Source organism: Diadema antillarum, unplaced genomic scaffold (genome assembly GCF_040938485.1).
Source record: "Diadema antillarum isolate AM-2024a unplaced genomic scaffold, OU_Dant_1.0 seq00000799_RagTag, whole genome shotgun sequence".
NCBI classification, from domain to species: Eukaryota; Metazoa; Echinodermata; class Echinoidea; order Diadematoida; family Diadematidae; genus Diadema; species Diadema antillarum.
In genome coordinates, this window is record NW_027271683.1 from 1,680,415 (window position 1) to 1,701,873 (window position 21,459).

Below are 21,459 nucleotides of genomic sequence, written 5' to 3' on the forward strand. Positions count from 1 at the left end.
CCTCTCCGACCCTCACCAACCTTGAACAAATGCACGTCAAATGATTCAGCATTTAATAATGAAGAAGAAAGATTTCTTTCTTCACCTGCTGATTTCAATTCCAATACGAAATCATCTTCTAGCTGCTTTCATAATAGTTTTTGGTGCCGTACGGTGCTGGAATAAAGAAAAGAGAACTCTTGTGCTCTCTGATATAAGTCACAAAATTCAACCTATAAATATCTTAATTTGACAGTGATTTACAAAAGTTCAAACATTCCTTGAAGTAAGGCCAAAAAAAAAAAATGTTGTATTGGCGTAACATGAGATTTTCAAATAGGGTCAGGCGGGCGGATTTTTTCTTTTGCTACCTGTATTTTACGTGTAAAACTCATATTTAACAAAACCCCATTCGATAGAGAGGGTCTGTTGCATCCAAAGTTTGTTATATCACGGGTTTAAAAGCTGTCACGACATACCGGTCAGAATACGAACGAACAAATTCCTGGGCTAAATCACCCAGTGCCACTGACAAATCAATTCTCCGAATAATACTAAATAAAATCTTCGAACCGGACTTGCCGGTCGCCGACACGCTGTACTGCGTGGCCATTTTCCGACACCAGCTCTTGTTGTTGTTGTTGTTTTTGATAATTCGCAAACCCGTATCGCGCCCTCTCTCGGTAAAAACGATGTATTTCCTCTTTTATTGTTGTTGAAAAGTTCAGGGTCGGGCGGGTTACGCCAATACAACAATTTTTTTTTTTTGCCTAATTATGAATATATTTGTTTCTACATAAAGAGTACACACACGTCCATAAGATAATCTCACACTTGTGAGAAACAGTGTTGCATAAAGTAAGTCATTTTCTTCAGTACAAAGTACTTTGAAGACGTACCAATAGTTGATACATGGATGCAATCCACTGCCTGAGCACCATTCAGTTTTAACATCAATTTTCATTGATTGAAGATTCTAGCCATTCATAAATCCACAGTTGGCAGATTAACAATTGCAAGCTACAAAAAGTCTGCCATAAAATCCAGAAAAACTGGAAATCCTCATTAGAGACTCAAAGAAAAGAGGATCTCAGTGAGATGCCATTCCATGCCAGGCTAAGGGTGATGCTTCAAGGACAACGTCACAGAAACTCGCTGAGCTACTGTAGTCCCACAAACTGGTGTAGGTGTCGGCAGCTTACGTCAGTATCGGGAGCAAAAAGCCACAGTCCCACACACTCAGATTGCTGTAAGTCGCTGCTTCTGGCTTTCGCTGAGGTCTGGATGCCACAGATCTGATATGAGGATCAGTCTCAAGCTATCTGCCTCTTGCCAGACCTCATGCTCAAATGAATCATCGAAGATAAACAGCTTCCCTTCATCCCAAGATCTATAGCAAAATGGAATTTAAAAAAAAAGCAAGCAAGTTTTAATAAAGGGCAGACAAGTTCTTTTTAAATTGTTGACTTAATCATCTTCAACTTCATTGTATAAAAAGAGACAAAGTAGCACAAAAATCATCATTCATATCATCAACAACAACATTTTAAAAAAAGAATATAAAACAAGAAACAGTACAATAAACAAGTGGTTTTTCTATTACTAAGCAATGTGATCAGATAGTTAGCAGATTGAGTTTTCTCCTGTTTTGTTCAACTTTGACCTTGGGGTTACGGGACTGGTATTATTTCTTAATTTTGGCTTCCTGGCCAAAATAGGTGATAATCAAAAAAAAAATAGTAATGATACAATCACGGGCATTGCAAAGATCCAACCAATATGCCAAAATCTAAGAAAAGATGAATGTAGTATCAACATTATAAACCTATCAAGCTACAAAAAGTTTGCCATAAAACATTATAAACTTATCAAGCTACCACAATCCGGCAAAAACTCACATGGCCTGGATTGGTCAACTATACCTTCGTTTTAAAGTCCCCTCTTCAGTGTTAATGATAATTGAGTGGTCACAAATTCAGGTTTTGAGAGTGAAGATTAATTGTCAGATGAATTTAGAGATAAATGACATACAATGTACAACCCAAGATGGACATACAGACAGACAAACCAACTCTCAGACAGAATCATGCGCGTCATACAATCAGTACCAACTGTGTGGTGCAGAAACATATGCCGTTTGTCTTATCACATGTATTTGTTTATCACATGAATTTGTAATAAACAAGGCCAGTATCTCTAAATAATCATTTAAAAGAGAGTCATAGTCATTTTCCCAAACTTCATTTTAGTTAATAATAGATTAGTATACAGGGTTGATTTTGACAGAGAAGTAGAAGCGTGTTCTACTTTACATCTGCTACTGTAAAAGTGGAAATTTTCAAAAATTTTGGGCAACACGAAACTAGCATTAAAATGAAAAGCGTGTGAATATTCTACTTGTTACATGATATTTATATTTTGATTGTGCGGAGTTGAAAACATGTGAAATTCATCTTACTCAGCCGAGCAAAATTTTAAAAATAATCATTACAGTATTATGTACAAAAAAAGAAGGACTGTTTCACCTGGTCGCGTTGCCAACCCGTAACCTGACAGGCTGTGGGACCACCAACCCCAAGTGACTCCTAAGACGACAATTGGTTGGGCCGCAGTGGGGCCAGACGTGCGTACCAGGGTGCATCACAGAAAACTTCACCTGCAATGATAATAGAGGACTCTCATTACAGGTGTCTCATGAAAAACTTTGGTCTGGTAGCCAAGTGTCAACTATGAGTAAAGGAAATATTCAAAAAATATTCCCCAAAAGAATGGAAAAACATAAACACAGAAAATGCATTTTGTATGAAAAAAAAATATACATTGGAATTGTCTAGAAAATACACTCCAAAAGACAATAAAAATACATTTTTGGCAAATAGTTTTGGAACGAACGTACATATAAAACATGCCAAAGGATAAATATTTTCAAGAAAAGACTTATTTGTTATTCTGAACAGAAGAACCAAACTTTATGGTGAACAAACATTTGTTTATAATGCCTCTACCCTATGGAATAATTTACCCCAGAATTTAAGACAAATCACTTAATCATATTAATAGATTCAAGTGTGCTTTGAAAATGCACTTTTTTACAGTGTAAGCAAACATGAAGCTCAGTAGGCCTACCATCATTGAAAGTGGAATTGTATGTGTTTGCACAATCTTTCCATTTTTTGAGCGTATGGGACATTATGCACTACGTATTATGCGCTATATAGGCACCGCTAATTATTATTATTATCATCATCATCATCATCATTATTATTATTATTACTATTATTATAATCATCATCATCATATTCATCAAAGCAATATCTACTCACCTGCCCTCTCCTGCAGCCACTGGCCTGAGGGATCTCATCAATGATACGACACGTGACTGGCGCCCTCTTGCAGTTAGCCTGGTTTTTGGCACCTTGGTGCGGAACGAGAGGGAGAGAGAGAAAAAAAAATATTATGGGACTGAAGTTGAATACACTGATGAACAGAGTTATGCTAAGATACTAATATTGTATACGTTCCTTGTGTTTCGAGAGACAACATATTTTTGGTGAAATTTACCAAGTCTATTACTAAAATATTGCCACCCATACACAATCACAATGTATGTCGTTTCCTAAGTGGTATATTGATTGCTAAGTTTCTGTCTTGAAATAGAATATCACTTATTGTGAAGATGTTGACATGTTGACCAATTCTATGACAATAGGGGAACAAGTTAATCTTTTATTTCGTTAAGAAAATCGTAGTAAGGGGTATGTTACCACGATTCTCTGTGTGAGACAAAAGATTAATTTGTTCCCTTATCGTCATAGGATATAATCACTTATTTTCATTCTGTCGTTGAAGTGTTCGTATGTAAAACTCGTGAATTTGTCTCACATGTCCCAATTTGTGAAATAACATGCTCATGAAATAATTATATGAAGAGATTGATAGCAATTTAAAGGGATGGTACAGTATTGGTGGAGATGAGAATTGGGCTTTTAACTCTTTGCCAGATACCAAGAAAACACTCATGATATAGTACAGAGCATACCATTTAAAGAGGAATTCAAAGTTTATTTGATGAAAATCGGGTTTTGGAATGACTGAAACATCAAAAAACAAAGTAAAACAAAGCGTTCATAATAAAGTGTGGGTCCCACACTTATTAGATTCTCTCTTTTTTTGGATATCTCAGCCATTTTAAAACCAATTTTCATCAAATAAACGTTGAATTCCTCATAGAATTAAATGCTCTTTCATATTTTATAAGAGGTTTCTCATTATCTCACCAAAAAAATGTTAGAAACCTGAAATTAGGTCTCAACCAAAACTGTACGACCCCTTTAAGTGCCATTTTAAAAAATTTTAGAGCAAGTTAACCATCAAATACAGCACACTGAAATCTGTCCAGTGACACCTCACTTGTTACATGACAAGAAATATTTTCAAGGTTATTAAAAATATGTCACATTTTCTCATCATTTCTTCTGTGTTTTAGCAACTTTAATTGCAAATACCTCAAATTACCAAGAATGGAGTTACATCATTCTGCGATCAAACTCTCCACTAACAGACACAGTAATATGGGAAATCATTAATGTCAAACTGTTGTACTTGCTCCTTGATGGAGATGGTTGTACCTCTAGCGTAGAGAGTGAACTGTTTCCAGTCTCCCGTCTCTCTCAGCTTCTCCTCCTCGTTCTCAAAGTAACCCTGGTCGCTTAGCAACGCCAGGGCCTCATCCCGGATGGCTTCCCAGTTGCTTTCCAGTTTCTATGGCAACACGTTTGACATCACATGGTTATGGAGAGGGGGGAAAGGGAGGGAATGTAGACAGAAGAGGAATTTAGAACATGCTTTAGTGCTCTCTTTGGCTACATTTGCATGCATTTTATTTTAATGGTAATAATCAACATACAAATCCCCAGTTTAGTGGGATGAATACGAAAACTAAAATGCCCTGTGACCTAACAACTCCTCCAGCTGCAGAAATAATAACCAATCACAGTGCTCCTAACTGTAGCAAAGTCAAAATTTTCATTCAAATCATCTATTTTCCAGTACTTTCTGCTAATCATTCACCTCCCTAGACTATGAAACCAGTAAATAAGGTGTATGAATATGAATACATTGTACAGAATTAGTTTTAACTTTGTGGAGTGAGCTTTCGATAAGGCAGAATTATCTTTAGGATGGCATGTGCACGCTTTTACATTGAAAGGTATATAGTATACTACATAGGGGTAGACATTAAAACAGTAGTAATAGTAGTAGCAGCAGCAGCAGCAGCAGCAGTAGTAATGTATAAAGTACAGTCAAAGCTGTCTATTATCATGGCCACCCAAGGGAGATGAAAAAAAGCGGCCATTATAGACAGGGTCTTAAACATGACTTTTCTATGGGGGAATCCAGTGTAGTGGTCGTATACGGCAGGTGGCCACTATAGACGGGTGGTCGCTATGGCAGGTTTGACTGTAGTAGATGTAGTAATAGAATATACCTTTGCTGCCTTACTGTTGTAGTAGTAGTAGCAGCAGTGGTAGTAATAAAAGTAGTAAATATACATTGTAGTAGTAATATACCTTTGCTGCCTTCGCAAAGCCAGCATCTTTTGGAGTCCAGAATGGCTTGGCTCGCAGAGTGTCCACATTGTAGAGTGACCTCTGGTACCGTGACCTGAAGTGACCTCTTCTAACTCCCTCATCATACACCTTGTAGGCCTATATAAAGAAACAAAACAACAACAACAAGGTCATCATCTTGTCATCTTTTATAGAGAATGTAGGATATCATATAGTTGGTTTAAGTACATTTTTTGTTTTAGCTACACTGCTGGATTTTTTTTTTTTTTCAGTCTACATTATAGGCAGCTACCATAACGTGACATTCTCATTTTTTTGTGGAGGTTTAGTCCAAATGATCTTGATTTTTTAGCCAAAGGTATATGGCCATCCGAAGCACCCCACCCCATTCCTGGAATACACCATGATTACTCATGGCAAATGAGGCCAGAAATTGCATTGTAAAAACCTAAGTTCATGAGAATTATGATATTCTAGGTGGAACTTATTTGACTCTGATATAAATACACCGGGTGATCTTGCAGGGCTTTGTAAAATTGAGATAGAGGCAAATATAGCACAGTGGCAGATCTTTGGAGTGGATTTAGGCAGTTTAACCCCATCCCACTTTTTTTCTTTGTTGTTTTCTAGGGTTCAGCAAAGAACATGCAGACCCCTTTTTTTCCCTTTGCTTGTCAGCCGATATTGGGAGAGAAGTGGCAGCAAAAAATGTGAAGAACTTTTTTTTCATTTTGTTTTGATTTATTTTGTGTGTGTGTTTGTATTTTTTATTTTTTTTGCTTGTCATGATCTATCATCATTGGATCAAACCCACCCTACCTCCTTCAGCAAAGCTAGATCTGCTCCTGAATATACAGTTGTATGTCCACAATCAACATATTTTGGTATCAGTCACTTTAATATTACTTGGGAGTAGGCCTACCTCATCCGGCTGACCAATCCTCAGGTGGGAGTCGCCAAGGTGGAAGTAAAACTTGCCCTCGTTGGTTCCCTTGTCCCCGGTATCCAGCCCCGCCCGGAGGAGGAGGATGGCCTCATGGTACTGCTCCTCCGCCTTGACAATGAAGCCCAGGTGGACCAGGGCGAAGCCATCCTGTGGGTTGTGCTCCAGCAACTTGGAGGAACATGGAGAAGAGTTTGTCACGGTCATTACAGCTATCATGGTCATCATCATCATCACAAGTATGATTACCTCCTTCTCATCCTCATTCCTCATTCATAACCCAACCATCATCACAATTAACAATATCTTCAGGAACATCCAACATGTCATCATCTAAAGAATTACTGACATCACTCTCATCATCTGCAATGTCACCATCATCATCTACACTGAGGACTGTCTGCATTCGAAGTGTATTCACTATCACGCAATAACTGAATTCTGATACAGGCAACTCCTGCCATAACAAAGTCCTCACAACAGACAGCTTACCTATATTGAAATTTTGTAATAACCAAAGGCAATTTTGCACCGAGACTTTAACGATAATTATTTGGAGACCTGAATTTATACTTTGTTATAACAAAATTTCGTTAAACCAGTGATCTTTCTAATTGGAGCGCCCTGTTTATCCAACATCAAAGTAACGAGGAAGCTATTTGTTGGTGACATCATTTCTTCATGAGATCTTTTCCGCATATACATGCAATTTATCACCCCACTTAACTGTTTTGTGAAAACTTGCAAAATTTTACTCCATGAATGACTCATTTTCAGTCTGAAAAATAATGCAACTTTCACTGCATAGTTTGTTCAATTGCAAACTGGTATTTTTTTAATGGGTCAAATAGAATACTGACTGGGGCTCCTCTCCATGCTAAATATTGTCTCATGACCCTAAAGTGGAAGTGTGGAGGGATCGGAAGATAGGACAGTGGTGAATTCAGGCAGGGGTGCACCAGGGGGGCATTTCATGAAGCATTTTGTCTGACAACTTTCTCTCAGACAAATTTGCTCTCAGCCAATCAGATGCAAGGATTTCAGTAGCTTTAACAGTTTGTCAGACGAAATGTCTGCGCAACCCCCCTTTTATGTTTTTGTTAAAACAAAAGAAATATAAAGACAAAAATGGAGGGGGGTGTGCATTCCCACCTTTAAATTTTGAAAAGGCATCCCCCCCCCCCCCCCCCCCCCCCCTTTACAGAATTCTTGGATCGACCCCTGTGGGGTCACGATCTCAGCTGGTTTTCTCACCTGCTCAAAGAATGGCTTGGCCTTGAGGTTCTGTCCAGCGATGAGGTATTGGACCCCAAGGCTTCTCTTGGCCTGGTAGTCATCCGGAAAATCCCGGACCAGTTCCTCGTAGACCATAACAGACTTGCGTGACTTGCCTGTTTTGGCAGAAAAACGAGAATAAACCGATTTGTAATGACTGATAAGGGTATGGATGATAACGATAACTCTTATAGCCACTATTTACCATTTGCAAATGAAAAAAAAATAACAGCTTTAGTGCTTCAAAATAGTTCTAAAATGTGAGTCAGGGATAGAAACAGTGAATGTAAAAATGTTAATCAGTATAATCAGTGTTAAGCATCATTAAATACACCAAATATGAACAATAGTTTATCAAAAATCGTTTCTAGAATACAATGTCTTCAGTTGCAGTTTATTGAGAAAATTAGAGATACACTGTACCTCCATTTATTTTTGGCCTTGTTGCAAAAATCTATATGGGAGGATGTTTTGTGATACAACTGTGCATCAAACTCAAACATTTTTTAATCACTGCTCCCAACAGTAAACAGTGGCTTTTAAACATTATATGATCATAGTATTTGCATTCACTTTACAGAGACTCCAGCCGCAAGCACCTCCTGATCTGGAGATTCTCCCATCCGAAACCCCTAGCAAACGGGAGACTCCAAGTTGATGTGTGCGAAGCGCGAAGTTCCTAGGGTTCTAGATGTTCTCTGGTGCTATCTAAGGCTATTTTTTCAACATACGATAGCAGTAAGTAAGAAATCCTTTCCACCGGGAGACACAGAGCCAGGGCGGGAGAAATCAAATCTCAAACGGGAGAACGGGAGATTTTGCAAAAATGGGCTTTCGGCGGGAGAGTTGGAGTCTCTGACTTTATATCCAACTCATGACTTAGCATACAATAAAAGATTACGGGAAGGTTAGTCCAATTTCCCAACTTCATTCAAAATCGGTCTCCATCCAAGTTATGTCCTGGTGTTGATGGCTCACATTTACAGATGTGTTCCTTTCTGTACCCGATTTGTTCTTGATTTTTCAAAGAGGGCGGTGGGGCAAACAATTTCTGCAGAAGTGCCTTAAGTATACATGTAGTATACTCAGTGGAGAATACACTCCAAAAAACTTGGACTGTCTGGGCTTGGGTGATTTTGGTGTTTTGATTTTTGTTTGTATGTGATGTTTGTTTTTATTCTTGGGTTGGATGTTTATAAATACTGAAAAGTGAAGTATGCAACTCTTACTTCTGTTTACTGCCAGATACTGAGGGTTTTAATCTTTTTGTCAAACCAAAAGACATTCATAAAAAAGAAATGAATGAAGTTTACTCACACAAAAATAGCACTCCCCACTAAGATGCCCATTTGAATAAAAAAAAATCATGGTTTACATAATTATGGTGGTCATCATAATTATGCTTCATCATGTCTAGGCCTCTCATACTCTCATTCTCTTAACTCATTTTAGGTAAAAGTTTTTTTTTTCCTTATCACAATACTGTAACGTTTGTGTACAAAATGAGATTCCTCTGCTTAAAAAAAGAAAAGAAAGATACAGTCACAATTTCTCTTTGAACACCTACATGGACTTATACACAGCAAGCAGGAACCCTGCACATTTCTTAGTCCTACACTACGAGTCATACATAATTATGTGACGGTCAATAGAATCGTACTGACCACTAACCACTGGCCAGTTTGGCTGTATTATTTGCACAGTGTGAGGTCATCACACCTTAGGCTAGGTCAATGCGCAATGATATGGTGCTCTTGTCCAGCAGAGACTGACCACTGGGCTGACCACATCATACATAAGAATCGGTCAATAAGCAATTCCACTGCTTCTCTGGCCAGGATGACCCAATCCCAGGTCAGCTCAGCAGGGGGGGTGGGGATAGTGGGCTGACCTGGTCAAGCTCAAAGATAGTTGGAGGGGAGGGGAAAAAGAGAGAGATCTTGTACCTCCGTTGTTGGAAAACACACACACACACATACACACACACACACACACACACACACACACACACATATATGCCCTGAGGATTTGTAATGGGGGGGGGGGGTGGAATAGTGGGTTGACCTGGTCAAGCTCAAAGATAGTTGAGGGGAGGGGGAAAAAAGAGATTTTGTACCTCCATTGTGGGGAGAAAAAAAGACACATGCCCTGGGGATTTTTACTCAGGAGTAAAATTTTGCTTACACGTCCACCTGGTTTTCTCATCAGTAGTTGTCCACTGGACCACAAAGTAAAGGTTTCCGCTGCTTGCATCGCTTTTCTAGACTTCAACAGTACCTGCACATGCCCAGGGAACTTGAGCGGCAATCAAGATTTCAAGGCAGTGGCTAATAATTGAGAGCTATGGGGGGGGGGGGGAAATTTTGTACCGACAATTTAGAGTGAGCAATGGGCTTTGTCATCTCTTCTGTGTACAGTTTGTAATCACACCCATTGGAAAAGAACTATGCTAAAAAATCATGCGAAATCTAGCTCCAATTAGTATACTATTCAAAAAGTTCATTGACCAGCCTTGGGGGGTATTTAAGTATACTGCCTGACCTGGGATCTAACAGACATACGTTTGAGTTGGAGATAAAAATAGTGTACAGTGATACTCATGGAGATCATTTGCATACAAATTAAAAAATGCACCGTATAAGAGCTGTGATTAGTAGGAATTACACAGAAATGGCAACTCTGGAGAAGTAAAAATCTAACCAAGGGATGTCATCTGTATGTCTTCTGGATTATAGGACATCTACATGTAGGATGTATATGTACAAGTATGTATGTCTGTTATGTAGGCCTATATGTGTGTTTGTATACATGTATGTTTGTATATATGTTATCCAGGGTATGTATGTTTTTGTATAATTATGTTTGTAGTTTTTGTTTTTACATGAGTATACATCATGTGTAAACTTATGTATGCATATAAATTTGTGTGCATATGTAAGGAAAGGCATAAGGAAATATGTGTTTGTGTTTGTGTTTGTGTAGGTTATAGTGATTGTGTGTGTACATGCATTCAACTGTCTTCTGTATGCTTCTTATATCAAAAGGAATAACTACTATACATGATTTCTCTTGTAATTTCCAGGTACAAAGAGAATATTTTCTTTTTGTCTCTGCCTAAGAGGCACAAAGCATCCTCATTGAAGCTTGACCTGGGCCCCGGCCATCACATATTAAAACTGTGAAACCTTTACAATTAATGGTGACTCTACAATGAGCGATATCCAGCAACAATTTCTTGGCTTTCATTAGTTAGGGGAATAGTGTTGCTATAATGGTAGTTACCATTGAATCCAGAGTTACCATCAGTTATAAAGCTGCTATAGTTCAATGCAACAGTGTCCACAGAGATCTGGGCCCTGCTTTATCAAAAGATATAATCGATTTTATATTTCCTTAACACACAGGCTGCCATAGACTTATGACAGAAATCAACTTTATAATCACTTATATGATTATTTATAATCAATTTTAACTCTTCATAAAACAGGGCCCTGATGTTGACAGTCTTTCCTTTCATCCTTCCAGGTGCAAAGTTTTCATCATGCAGCTAAAATTATTGTTATATTATACTGTCATGTAATCATGGGCGCCACTCATTGTCAATATGTATCACTTAATCATTCTGTTTGCACAACTGGGTGTCAATAGCACCATATGTTTTGACTACACACTGTTCCCACCCTGATACATGTGTCTCGCATGATGTGTACATCAAAGTGTGTGATCAAATCAATATGAGGTTCAGACTCAAGGTAAATAGCATGTTTGGAAACAAATTTCATTATAACCAAGTTAATTTTCAAAGTCTGAGAGTAACCTTCTGTCTTGTTGCTCCCAACACATTGTCTCCCAATCAAGTCTGGTCAACTGTGAGATATGTGGAGGTGTTTTTTTTCTCAGATCAATGTTCGTTTAAATTTTAAATGTGCATTTTCCAGTCTGATCAGTTTCATCACTGGAACATGATTGAGAAGATGCAATAATATATTGGTGCAGTGTAAGTCTGTCATGAATTAAAGGAGATGGCTAGTAACTGATCAGTGGGAATCAGTGGGAATGCTGAGGGATGATTGTTCCAATCCTTGTGGGATTCATTTAAGAGTACATTATATATCTATTCTTGTGTGAAAATTATTTGCTTCAGAATGGTCTCATATTCAAGTAATGTGCAGTTTAATGCTTCCAGGTAAGCGTCCCTGGTCAGTGACGGGGCATTAATCTGCACATTACTTGAATATGAGACCGTTCTGAAGCAAATAATTTTCACACAACAGTAGATACATAATGTACTCTTAAATGAATCCCACAAGGATTGGAACAATCATCCCTCAGCATTCCCACTGATTCCCACTGATCGGTTACTAGCCATCCCCTTTAAGATATGATATGATACAAATATCAACATTTCTAAAGCACTGCAAACTGTTCCATAGTGCCTATATTGTTACATCTTTCCTTGGTAAGTCATAGGAGTTCGTGATGCAGCTGTTGCAAGAAATTAAATTTGCTGTTAGCTTTCCTGAAGGAGACAGTCTCAAGTCTAAACTAGAGATTGTAATTTGTCATTACTGACAAATTAAGGTGATCCGATTTTTTTTTTTTTCATCAATGATTCGAGTCCTGATCGCAATAGGCATGACCATACAGGTTTCGTCTGTTGTTAAAAACGTTGGCCGTGTGATGTTTGAATTCTCGTTTAGAAAAGGGAGTCATATCTGCCATCTTTGGTACCAAATTCCGTATACACTAGATAACGAAGATACAACAACAAATACATACGACCTTTGACCCACCTTTACACTCCCAAGATGGCATCTGAGGAAAAAGTGGTTATTTTGTGAAATGATTCTTGCGACATCGTCTATACGTGTGCAAAATATGGGAAAGATAGGACAGGTATTCGCCAAGATACAAGATGAAACATTTATGACCTTTGACCCTAATTTACATACCCAAGATGTTGTCCGATCAAGTAGTTGTTATTTTATGAAATAATGTACGTGACATGAACTAAACATGTGCAGAATATGGGGGTGATAGGGCGTGTTTTTCTTGAGTTATTGCAAAGAAAGTTGCAGAAAGAAAGAAATATCTCAATACATAGAAGATAAGCTTTAATTTCAACCAAGTTTTTTATCGTGATCCCGACATCGTATGAAAAAACAAAATGAAATTTAACGATAGCGCAAAGTCTCAGCTACAACATATTAAAATCTGGGAGAAATTCACCGAAGGGTAAGTGAGCTAGTGCTCGATAAAGACAATCATGTCAATTTTCACATTTAAAAAAATTCCCTCCCATAGAGATAACACGTCATAACGAAGATACAAAAAGAAGTACGTATGACCTTTGACCTCAATTTGCACAGACAAGATGGCATCTGAGTAAAAAGTGGTTATTTTGTGAAATGATTCTTGTAACATGGTCTTTGTGTGTGCAAAATATGGGAGAGATAGGACATGTATTCACCAAGATACAGGATAAAACATTTATGACCTTTGACCCTAATTTACATACCCAAGATGGTGTCCGATCAAGTAATTGTTATTTTATGAAAAAATGTACGTGACATGAACAAAACATGTGCAAAATATGGGATTAATAGCCATTGTTGTTGTTCATCTATTGCACAGAAAGTAGTAGAAAGAAAGAAAAATAAAGAAAAAATTATGTTATTCTTATAGAAATTTGAAGGAGAAGCATGAAAAAATCAGAAAAAGATAAAGTTAGGAAAGGAGATTAAGACTAACTAAAGAAAAAAAAGGAAAAAAAGTGTTCAAAAAAAAAAAAAAAACTGGCAGGGGTGAGCATCGAACCAGGGACCTTAGGATTACGAGTCGGATGCGCTATGCAATGACCTATTTCATGCTCCATAGGCCCTGTGTATTAAGCAAAATGACGCTGCATCGAAGCCACATGCAATTTTTCAACCAAGTTTTTCGATGTGATACCAACGTTGTATGAAAAAATGGAGGGCACACCAACGATAGCCCAAAGTCTCAGCTACAACATACTAAAATCTGGGAGAAATTCACCGAAGCATAAGTGAGCTAGTGCTCGAAAAAGAGAGTCATGTCAATTTTCACTGCCAGAAAAACTGCACTCCCATAGAGATAACACGTAAACTGGTGAAATTTTACAAGGATACTTTCAATCCATTTTTACGAGGTGATGACGTTATCCAATCAAAATGTTGTTATCACATTGATGAAAGAACATATCATAAGCTACAACATACTGAAATCTGGGTGAAAATTGGCGAAATTTAAGTGAGATACGCTCGAGTGAATTTGAAATTTGATGACATCATTTGGAAAATTTACTTTGTTTACTTTATTAAGAAATTTGATATCTTTTAATCATTTTTTCAGTATCGCCAACCCATGAAATGACATGTACAACTCATCAGCTTTTAGAATATGTCAAGAAAATGGGGGGTCATCGTCCATCCTGACGAGTAAAATCCGATTTAAAATTGGCGGTTTTTTGGCATAGTTGCACAGTGTATCCCCATTGACGCACGCGCGGAATTTTGAATTTGACGGGCCCGTATGATGTCATATTGAGTCGGATCGACTTGAAACTTGATAGAAATATTCCTTGACATTGTGGACATCCGATCCGTGTGAAAAAACTGAAAATTTCTATTGCATATGAGCTGTGCGTGCGTATATGCGCGCGCGCGTACGCGTCCGTCCGATTTTTTCAATTTTTCAAAAAATGCTCTAAATGGTCTGAAACGTGTGCAAAAAAAATTTGAGCTCGATTTGAGCATACAAATATTTCAACGCGCGCGTACGCGCACGTACCAAGAGAAAATGTGAATTTTGAGAATATGAGTAGAATGCGCATAACTTGAAATAAATGTGACGTGAATTTCATTGAAAAACTTCATTCCATTAATGAGATATAATTGAGAATGTGTTTTCATATAATGACGTCATAGTGACGTCACGATCGACTGATCACTTTGATTTTAGTTCGATTGCCGTCTTTGGGACACGATACATACATGGTATAAGTTTGAACTTGATAGGCATAGTACTTTCTGAGCTAACCTCTGCACAACTTTTGGGGAGAAATAAAGAAAGAAGAAGAAGAAGAAGAAGAAGAAAGAATCCGTACAGATACAATAGGTGATCCGAGAGGATACTCGGATCACCTAATAACTCAAGACTGTGCACATAGTTTTTAATACCATTCAAACATATTTGTGGTTTGAAATAACTCATTCTTGCTTAAGAAATTGCTTACTCATAGCCAATGTTTAGAGATTCAGTCAGTATCAGTGTTGGCTTTAATAGCTCTATATACCTATGGCACGACAGACAGTGGGTATAACAGAGTGAGAGTCTGAAACACAACTGAAACAAATCAAACATGTGCACAGAACATTTGTTTTAGACGCAAGTTTCCTTCACATATCAAACAGTGTTGGAACAGGTGAGGTGATCATTCGATATCTCGCACATGCTGTTGCTGATTAAACAGTGCTGAAATGCTACACTTTCCTCGCTTCACTTGTGAACTTCATAACCAGAGACAACCCCCCACCCCCACCCCACCCCCCCCCCCCACACACACACACAAACACATGCCCAAAATCTCTTTCACAGTTAAAGAGATGGTACAGTTTCGGTAGAGATGGGACTTTAGGTTTCCAATATTTTTCAATGACGATTTTTTTTAGACAATGTAAAACCTCTTATGAAATATAAAAGAGCACAAAAATCTAAGAAGAATTCAAAGTTTATTTGATGAAAATTGGTTTTAGAATGGCTCAGCTATCCAAAACAAAGCAATCCTAATAAAAGGTGGGAAATACATATGCATCCATATGTACAGTTTTTATTTTCTTTGAATTTTCATATTAATAGATAAAGTTGCTAAAAATATATATATCCCTTCTGATATATCACATAATTTACCCTCAAGATACTTTTTTTTTGCAGTAGTATTTTAAGTCAGCACAATCTACAATGTGTTTCCAATTTAAGGATTATTTCTCAAAGCAAAAATTTATGGAGGATTTTAAAAAAAAATCTCCTTAAAAATAAAGAATGATTTCCGATCACAATAAGTCTCAAATTAAAGGAGTAGCTGTCATTCATCTTTATACGCAATGCTAACAATTACATTATGGTAAAAAGATGCAAAACAAAATGATAGATATTTGTTTTTTGACACTTGACAGGTTTGAACATGGGTCCAACGATTGATCTCAAAACCAACACCCACTCCCAGTCTTTATTGTTTGTGAGAAAGAGATATCCCTTGTACACTGGTGAATAAAAGAAAATGCAATAACGAAAACGAGTATGACAGAGTGAGTAATGCACTACCAAACCAACAATCCACACGTCAGCTGTCTTACCCAAGAAGGAAAGCCTGTCAGCGAGTCTGTCGAGGGCGCCCTTGCGCAAGTGAGGTGGGCACTTCGGGGCGTCTGCTGCGTCACGGTAGGCTGCGATGGATCTGCGGTTATAGGTACACAGATAAAACAAGACAGATGTGTGGACATTTTGCGTCGTTATCACTCCACTGTAACTATTACTCATCCGTCTGGGAATTTGATGACATCTTCCAGCAGCCAGCTTTGCATTCCAAACAGGGTGTAGATTCAATTAGCAAAGAGTATGTCTACTAATTTGTGATAAGGATGTAGACAGCTGCTTGGAGTATTTCCACAAGACAAATGTAACTTGTATTTACATGAGCTCATCATTTCTACGGTATGTTTGAATATGTTCCCCACTCTGGTAAGTGTGTAGGCATTAAGATACATGCTGGTTAGTGTTTTAATGTTATCTGTCCAGGAGCAATACTTTTAATCATCTTTTCTCCTGGGGCAATTCAAACTGATACTACTTCTACTTCTAGATCTACTGTAATGACATGCAATATTCGTGCTGCTGCTTTTGTGTTAGCAAAACTTTGTTTCAAACACTCGTCCATAAAAAGGTTATTTTCATGTCTACTACTAGTATTACTACTACTAAGTACTACTACTACTACTACTACTACTACTACTACTACTACTACTACTACTACTACTACTACTACTACTACTACTACTACTACCAGTACCACTACTGCTGCTACTACTACTGCATCACAGTACTACTACAATTGTATGGCAGCACTACTCAAACACAACACAAATCTGACTCACTCTTAGGGTAAAAACTAACAATATAAAATCATTTTGTAACATCTTGCATCACAGCAAATACTTTTGAATGTATGTGTGTGCATGTACAAAAAACATATTTATTTTTAAATTCCATCCTAAATCTATCAGACAGTATGTAAATCTCAATCATGGACTCTACAGAAACACATCTGAATCATCAATCAATCAATCAATTCATCCATCCATCCATCCATCAATCAATCACAATCAGTCAGTTGGTCAGTCAGTAAATCAATCAATCAATCAATCAATCAATCAATCATTCATTCATTCATTCATTCAATCAATTAATCAAGTAAACATTCAATCAGCCAATCATGCAAATTTTGGGTCTACTATCAGTTGACTATTCAATCACTAAATCTATCACACAGCTGGTAATAAGCAACTCTAACACACTTGCATGAATATTTATGGATGTAATGACAAATGAACTGTTAGTCAGTGAATTGAAGAATATGCACATGGTGAAAATTGAAGGAACAAGCAATTTAAGCAGATGAAACAAACTCATGCATGATTTCAAGGTCAAATCTTGGCGCAGTGCCATTGGATATTCCATTACCCTACTTTCTGTGCTCAGATAATTGATCAAACTTCCTCTTACAAACATTATATCTCTCATCACTAGAATAAATATAAAGTGTATTCTCTAAAAATAATGAGACATTTGATTATTTTCAGGGTCACAGCAATTTCGAAGTGCTTAAAGTGAGAATTTCACTAAAAGCTATTTTACTGCAGCTTGCTGTTGTTCCCAGCAAGACAATTTTTCTCACATAGTTTCAAGGTCACCCTGACTGCTGTGCCACTGAGTCCAAAACTTGAACACTATATATATGTAGTCGTAATTGAGCCTTGGTCTATTTTGTTACAAAATGCATTCTGTACTGATGCATTCATTATTCAGTAGTTAGTGTGAATAAAATTATCAGAGTTGAATATCATGGAATTGATGTGTGTACATGTACAGTTATGAAATTATGTTTGTCTGTGTTTGCAATTCTGCAATAAATAGGAACACTACTTTATTCTTCAACAGTGATATTATATGACAGTGAGTATGCATATCAATGTTATTTATTTCAATTAATTCTATGCTTGATATCATATACAAATAATTTTTTGAGGATAAGTGCTGAGTCTGAAACTAAGTTTTGATGAAAAATATGGCTTTTTGTGGGTGAAAATTAGCTGTAACTTGTACTAATGAGTGACCATGCTATAATTCTAAGTTGCTGTACAGTAAAGGAGAGGCACCAGATAAAGATTTCTGACATACAATGCAATATGTGGGACTGTTATTATAGCTCTGAGTACCAGTATGTGCTCCTAAATAATCAACATTACACAGGTAGAGCCAATCCTTCCACCTCAAAATTAGTCTCTTACTTCTCACACCACAGACCCCTCAATGTCCAACTTACTGGAAATCGCTTAAGAGCAAAATACTCGTGGTAGGGTCACAAAGCTTCTTTATGAATTTAAAAACTGCTTATTTTCCATTTCTGCATGATCCTTGAGCATTCTCTTTTTAAAGCATAGCCTACCTTGGCATTTTGAACTGCTAGAAAAATATCTTTGACAAACATCTTAATATCACTACCAGAAACATTCATGCTCTAACATCCATCAACGAACAGAGAACGTGACAGAAGAAGGCAGACTAACATTATCATACAATCACAAACAAGCTTTATTAAACATACATCCACTGGTGAATGAGAAAAAAATATATTCACCTGGTTAATAAAAAGATTGAGATCTTTTGACAGAATCACATCATTTTTTTTTCAATAGTTCAGCAGTTTTTAGAGATGCATTCTCTTGGAAATTTAAAACAGAAAAACAAAAGGCGGCAGAGAATGCTATTTGTGGTTTACAAGAATCTGTTACCTCAAAAAGCCACATTAAAGGGATGGTATACTTTTGGTTCAGATGGGCATTCAGATTTGAATTATTTGCGAGATAATTAGAAACCATGGATGAAATATTAAAGAGAATACAATTTTAAGAAGTATTCAAAGTTTATTTGACAAAAATTTGGTTTTGATATCCATATTGTAAAGCAAAGAAAAACAGAGTGGTCCTAATAAAAGGTGGGTCACACCTTTCATTAGGACCTCTATGTTTCTGGAAAGCTCAGCCATTTCTAAACCAATTTTAATCAAATAAACTTTGAATTCCTCTTAGAATTGTAGGCTCTTTCAGATTTCATAAGAGGTTTCTCATTTTCTCACAAAAAAGTTGGAAACCTGAAGCTCCATCTCAACCAAAACTATACCATCCCTTTAATACTGCATTAAAACATTTTTGAACCACCATCTGATTATTTCACAAGTCATCTCTACAGATGTTACACAGACTTACCCTGGTTACAGTAATCATATTACAGTGTAACATTATCAACCTATTTTACATTCCAGCAACACAAGATGTTGACATGTAGTACCTCACACTTTCTAGACAGACTTTATCAATACACTTTTAGAATCAGCCAATCAAATTGAATTAAAACAACACACAAAAAAGAGTCCCTACTCCCAATTTCCAACAAATTTCACACTGAGCAATGGTGTACCAAGCCACCCCAGTGCAAAGGTGCATATCTTTATGCATCATAATGTTCATAACCACATGCAGTCTACAATTTCCTATGACAACCTACCAAACTAACTCACCTACACAGTTCACTAAATTCAAGACTAATTCGAAGTCAAACCTACATATATACAGTACACAAAACACTATCTTTTTTTTTCTTTTCAAGAAAACATTTTACCAAAAATATGGCAAAGAAGTTATAAGAGGTCACACACTTAGTTGTTAAGATTTGAAGAGTTTGTTTGCAAAAACCAATAAGTCCATATTTGCCAAATGGAGATATTTGCAATTAAAGGTCAAGAAAAATAAAGAGAATTATAAGATTTTTTTTTGCTTCTTTAGGCCATAACTTCAAAAATTTACCTTTATATGTAGTGACCAATATATCATTTAAAAGGTATCATTTTGTACTTTATGACAGATATCTTACTTCAAAATCTTCAAAAATGGACTTATCGGTTTTTGCAAACAAACTCTTCATTTGTTCATAGATTGAATGGCACTGTAATATCAAAGTGGCATTTAACACAACTCATTCTATAAAATGATATCCTATCACTTCACATGGAAGACATTTCATAGTTGAAGTAGGGTTAATAGCTTAATATTCCCACAGAAAGTAGTTTCTTGTTTCTTTTTTGTTTTGTTTTTTGTTTTTCTTCTTACATAACACAATGTCAAAGCTCTTACAGTAAGTCCTGGCCACTCATAACTACTTGATATAAAGCTGTATAGAATTACAAAATATTACTATTGCAGTTACATTAACACTGTAATGAACAATGTTTTGCCAGCTAAAGTAGTTCAGAAAAATGAGAGTTACAAACTTAGAAATTAAAGACCACAAAGCCCCACATATTTAAATCTGTGCTAGTAGCTTCTCTGCTACTCTTCAGGGTCTTAACAATGTTTTCTATATTACCGGTACTAAAAATTCATGGTCGGTCTGACAATGTGGGGACTATATACAGTAGATCATTTGCATGATCAATCGTTGCAAACATAATGTATCAGGCAACAATCTCTCTCTCTTGAAAGAAAAAAAAGAAAGAATTTCATCTAGCCAAAGCTATGTGAGGTTTCGAATATCCTGTCCACTCCAGTGGGCCCTGAATATTAAGTTTTATTACTTACAATTCAAAGAATACTGTTGGATGTGATAGGAAAACAATATCACATGTGTAAAATTGCACTTTTTAATCTCATTTAGCCTTCTGCTAACACAAAGCGGTGTCATACCCTGTAAGTATTATCTTGCACCGATGAACATTCAAACCTACCTTAGCAGCAACCTGTCTATAGTGGTCACCTACCATATATAGCCACTAACCCCCTTCTCCCCCCCCCCCCCCCCAAGAAAAGCCATGTTACAGACCCTGTCTATAGTGGCCATCTGTACATAACAGCCACTTTTTATGTCTCGCTGTCGACAGGCTTGACTGTATGTTTAGGATGTAACTGCAGAAATGCTAATATGTCAAATAATATACAATGAACTGAATTTGTGATGTCAAATTGCAAATTTGCACAATGGAGCAAACATTTGATATCACAATTAACTGATGGACTTGGCAAATGCAATTTTGGCAATAATAGAAATAATGATGATAAATGATTTGTAATTTTGACAATTTGACAATTTTATCAGATTTTGCATGATTTTACATACTATGCAAACATCTAAAATGCCTTACAGTAGCTTGACTGCATTTCATGAAATAATAGAATGCCCAATATCCATTCAATGAGGGCCCTTAAGGAGTTTGGTGCTGAAAAACATGACAGTTCATTTCATGAATGACATTTACACATTTGATGTGTTTATAATACTGAAATATTCAAAAGTACTATTTATTGAGTTGCACATTTCATGAACTGTTACTAACATCAATAT

The 21,459-nt window shown here is 36.9% G+C and overlaps 1 protein-coding gene across 1 annotated transcript in view; it reads right to left on the bottom strand.

Annotated features, from left to right (window-relative positions):
• Positions 1–1,218: 1,218 nt before the first annotated feature.
• The window catches only part of LOC139739472 (uncharacterized), a gene marked incomplete at its 5' end in the record, with an annotated part of 37,382 nt that continues 17,141 nt past the window's right edge, over positions 1,219–21,459 (bottom strand). Inside the window, 8 exons of the mRNA XM_071650075.1 lie at positions 1,219–1,369; positions 2,505–2,635; positions 3,303–3,394; positions 4,608–4,740; positions 5,550–5,687; positions 6,472–6,663; positions 7,747–7,883; positions 16,143–16,243. Of these exons, the coding sequence (XP_071506176.1) occupies positions 1,219–1,369; positions 2,505–2,635; positions 3,303–3,394; positions 4,608–4,740; positions 5,550–5,687; positions 6,472–6,663; positions 7,747–7,883; positions 16,143–16,243 (1,075 nt within the window). The remainder of the gene's footprint in view (positions 1,370–2,504; positions 2,636–3,302; positions 3,395–4,607; positions 4,741–5,549; positions 5,688–6,471; positions 6,664–7,746; positions 7,884–16,142; positions 16,244–21,459) is intronic.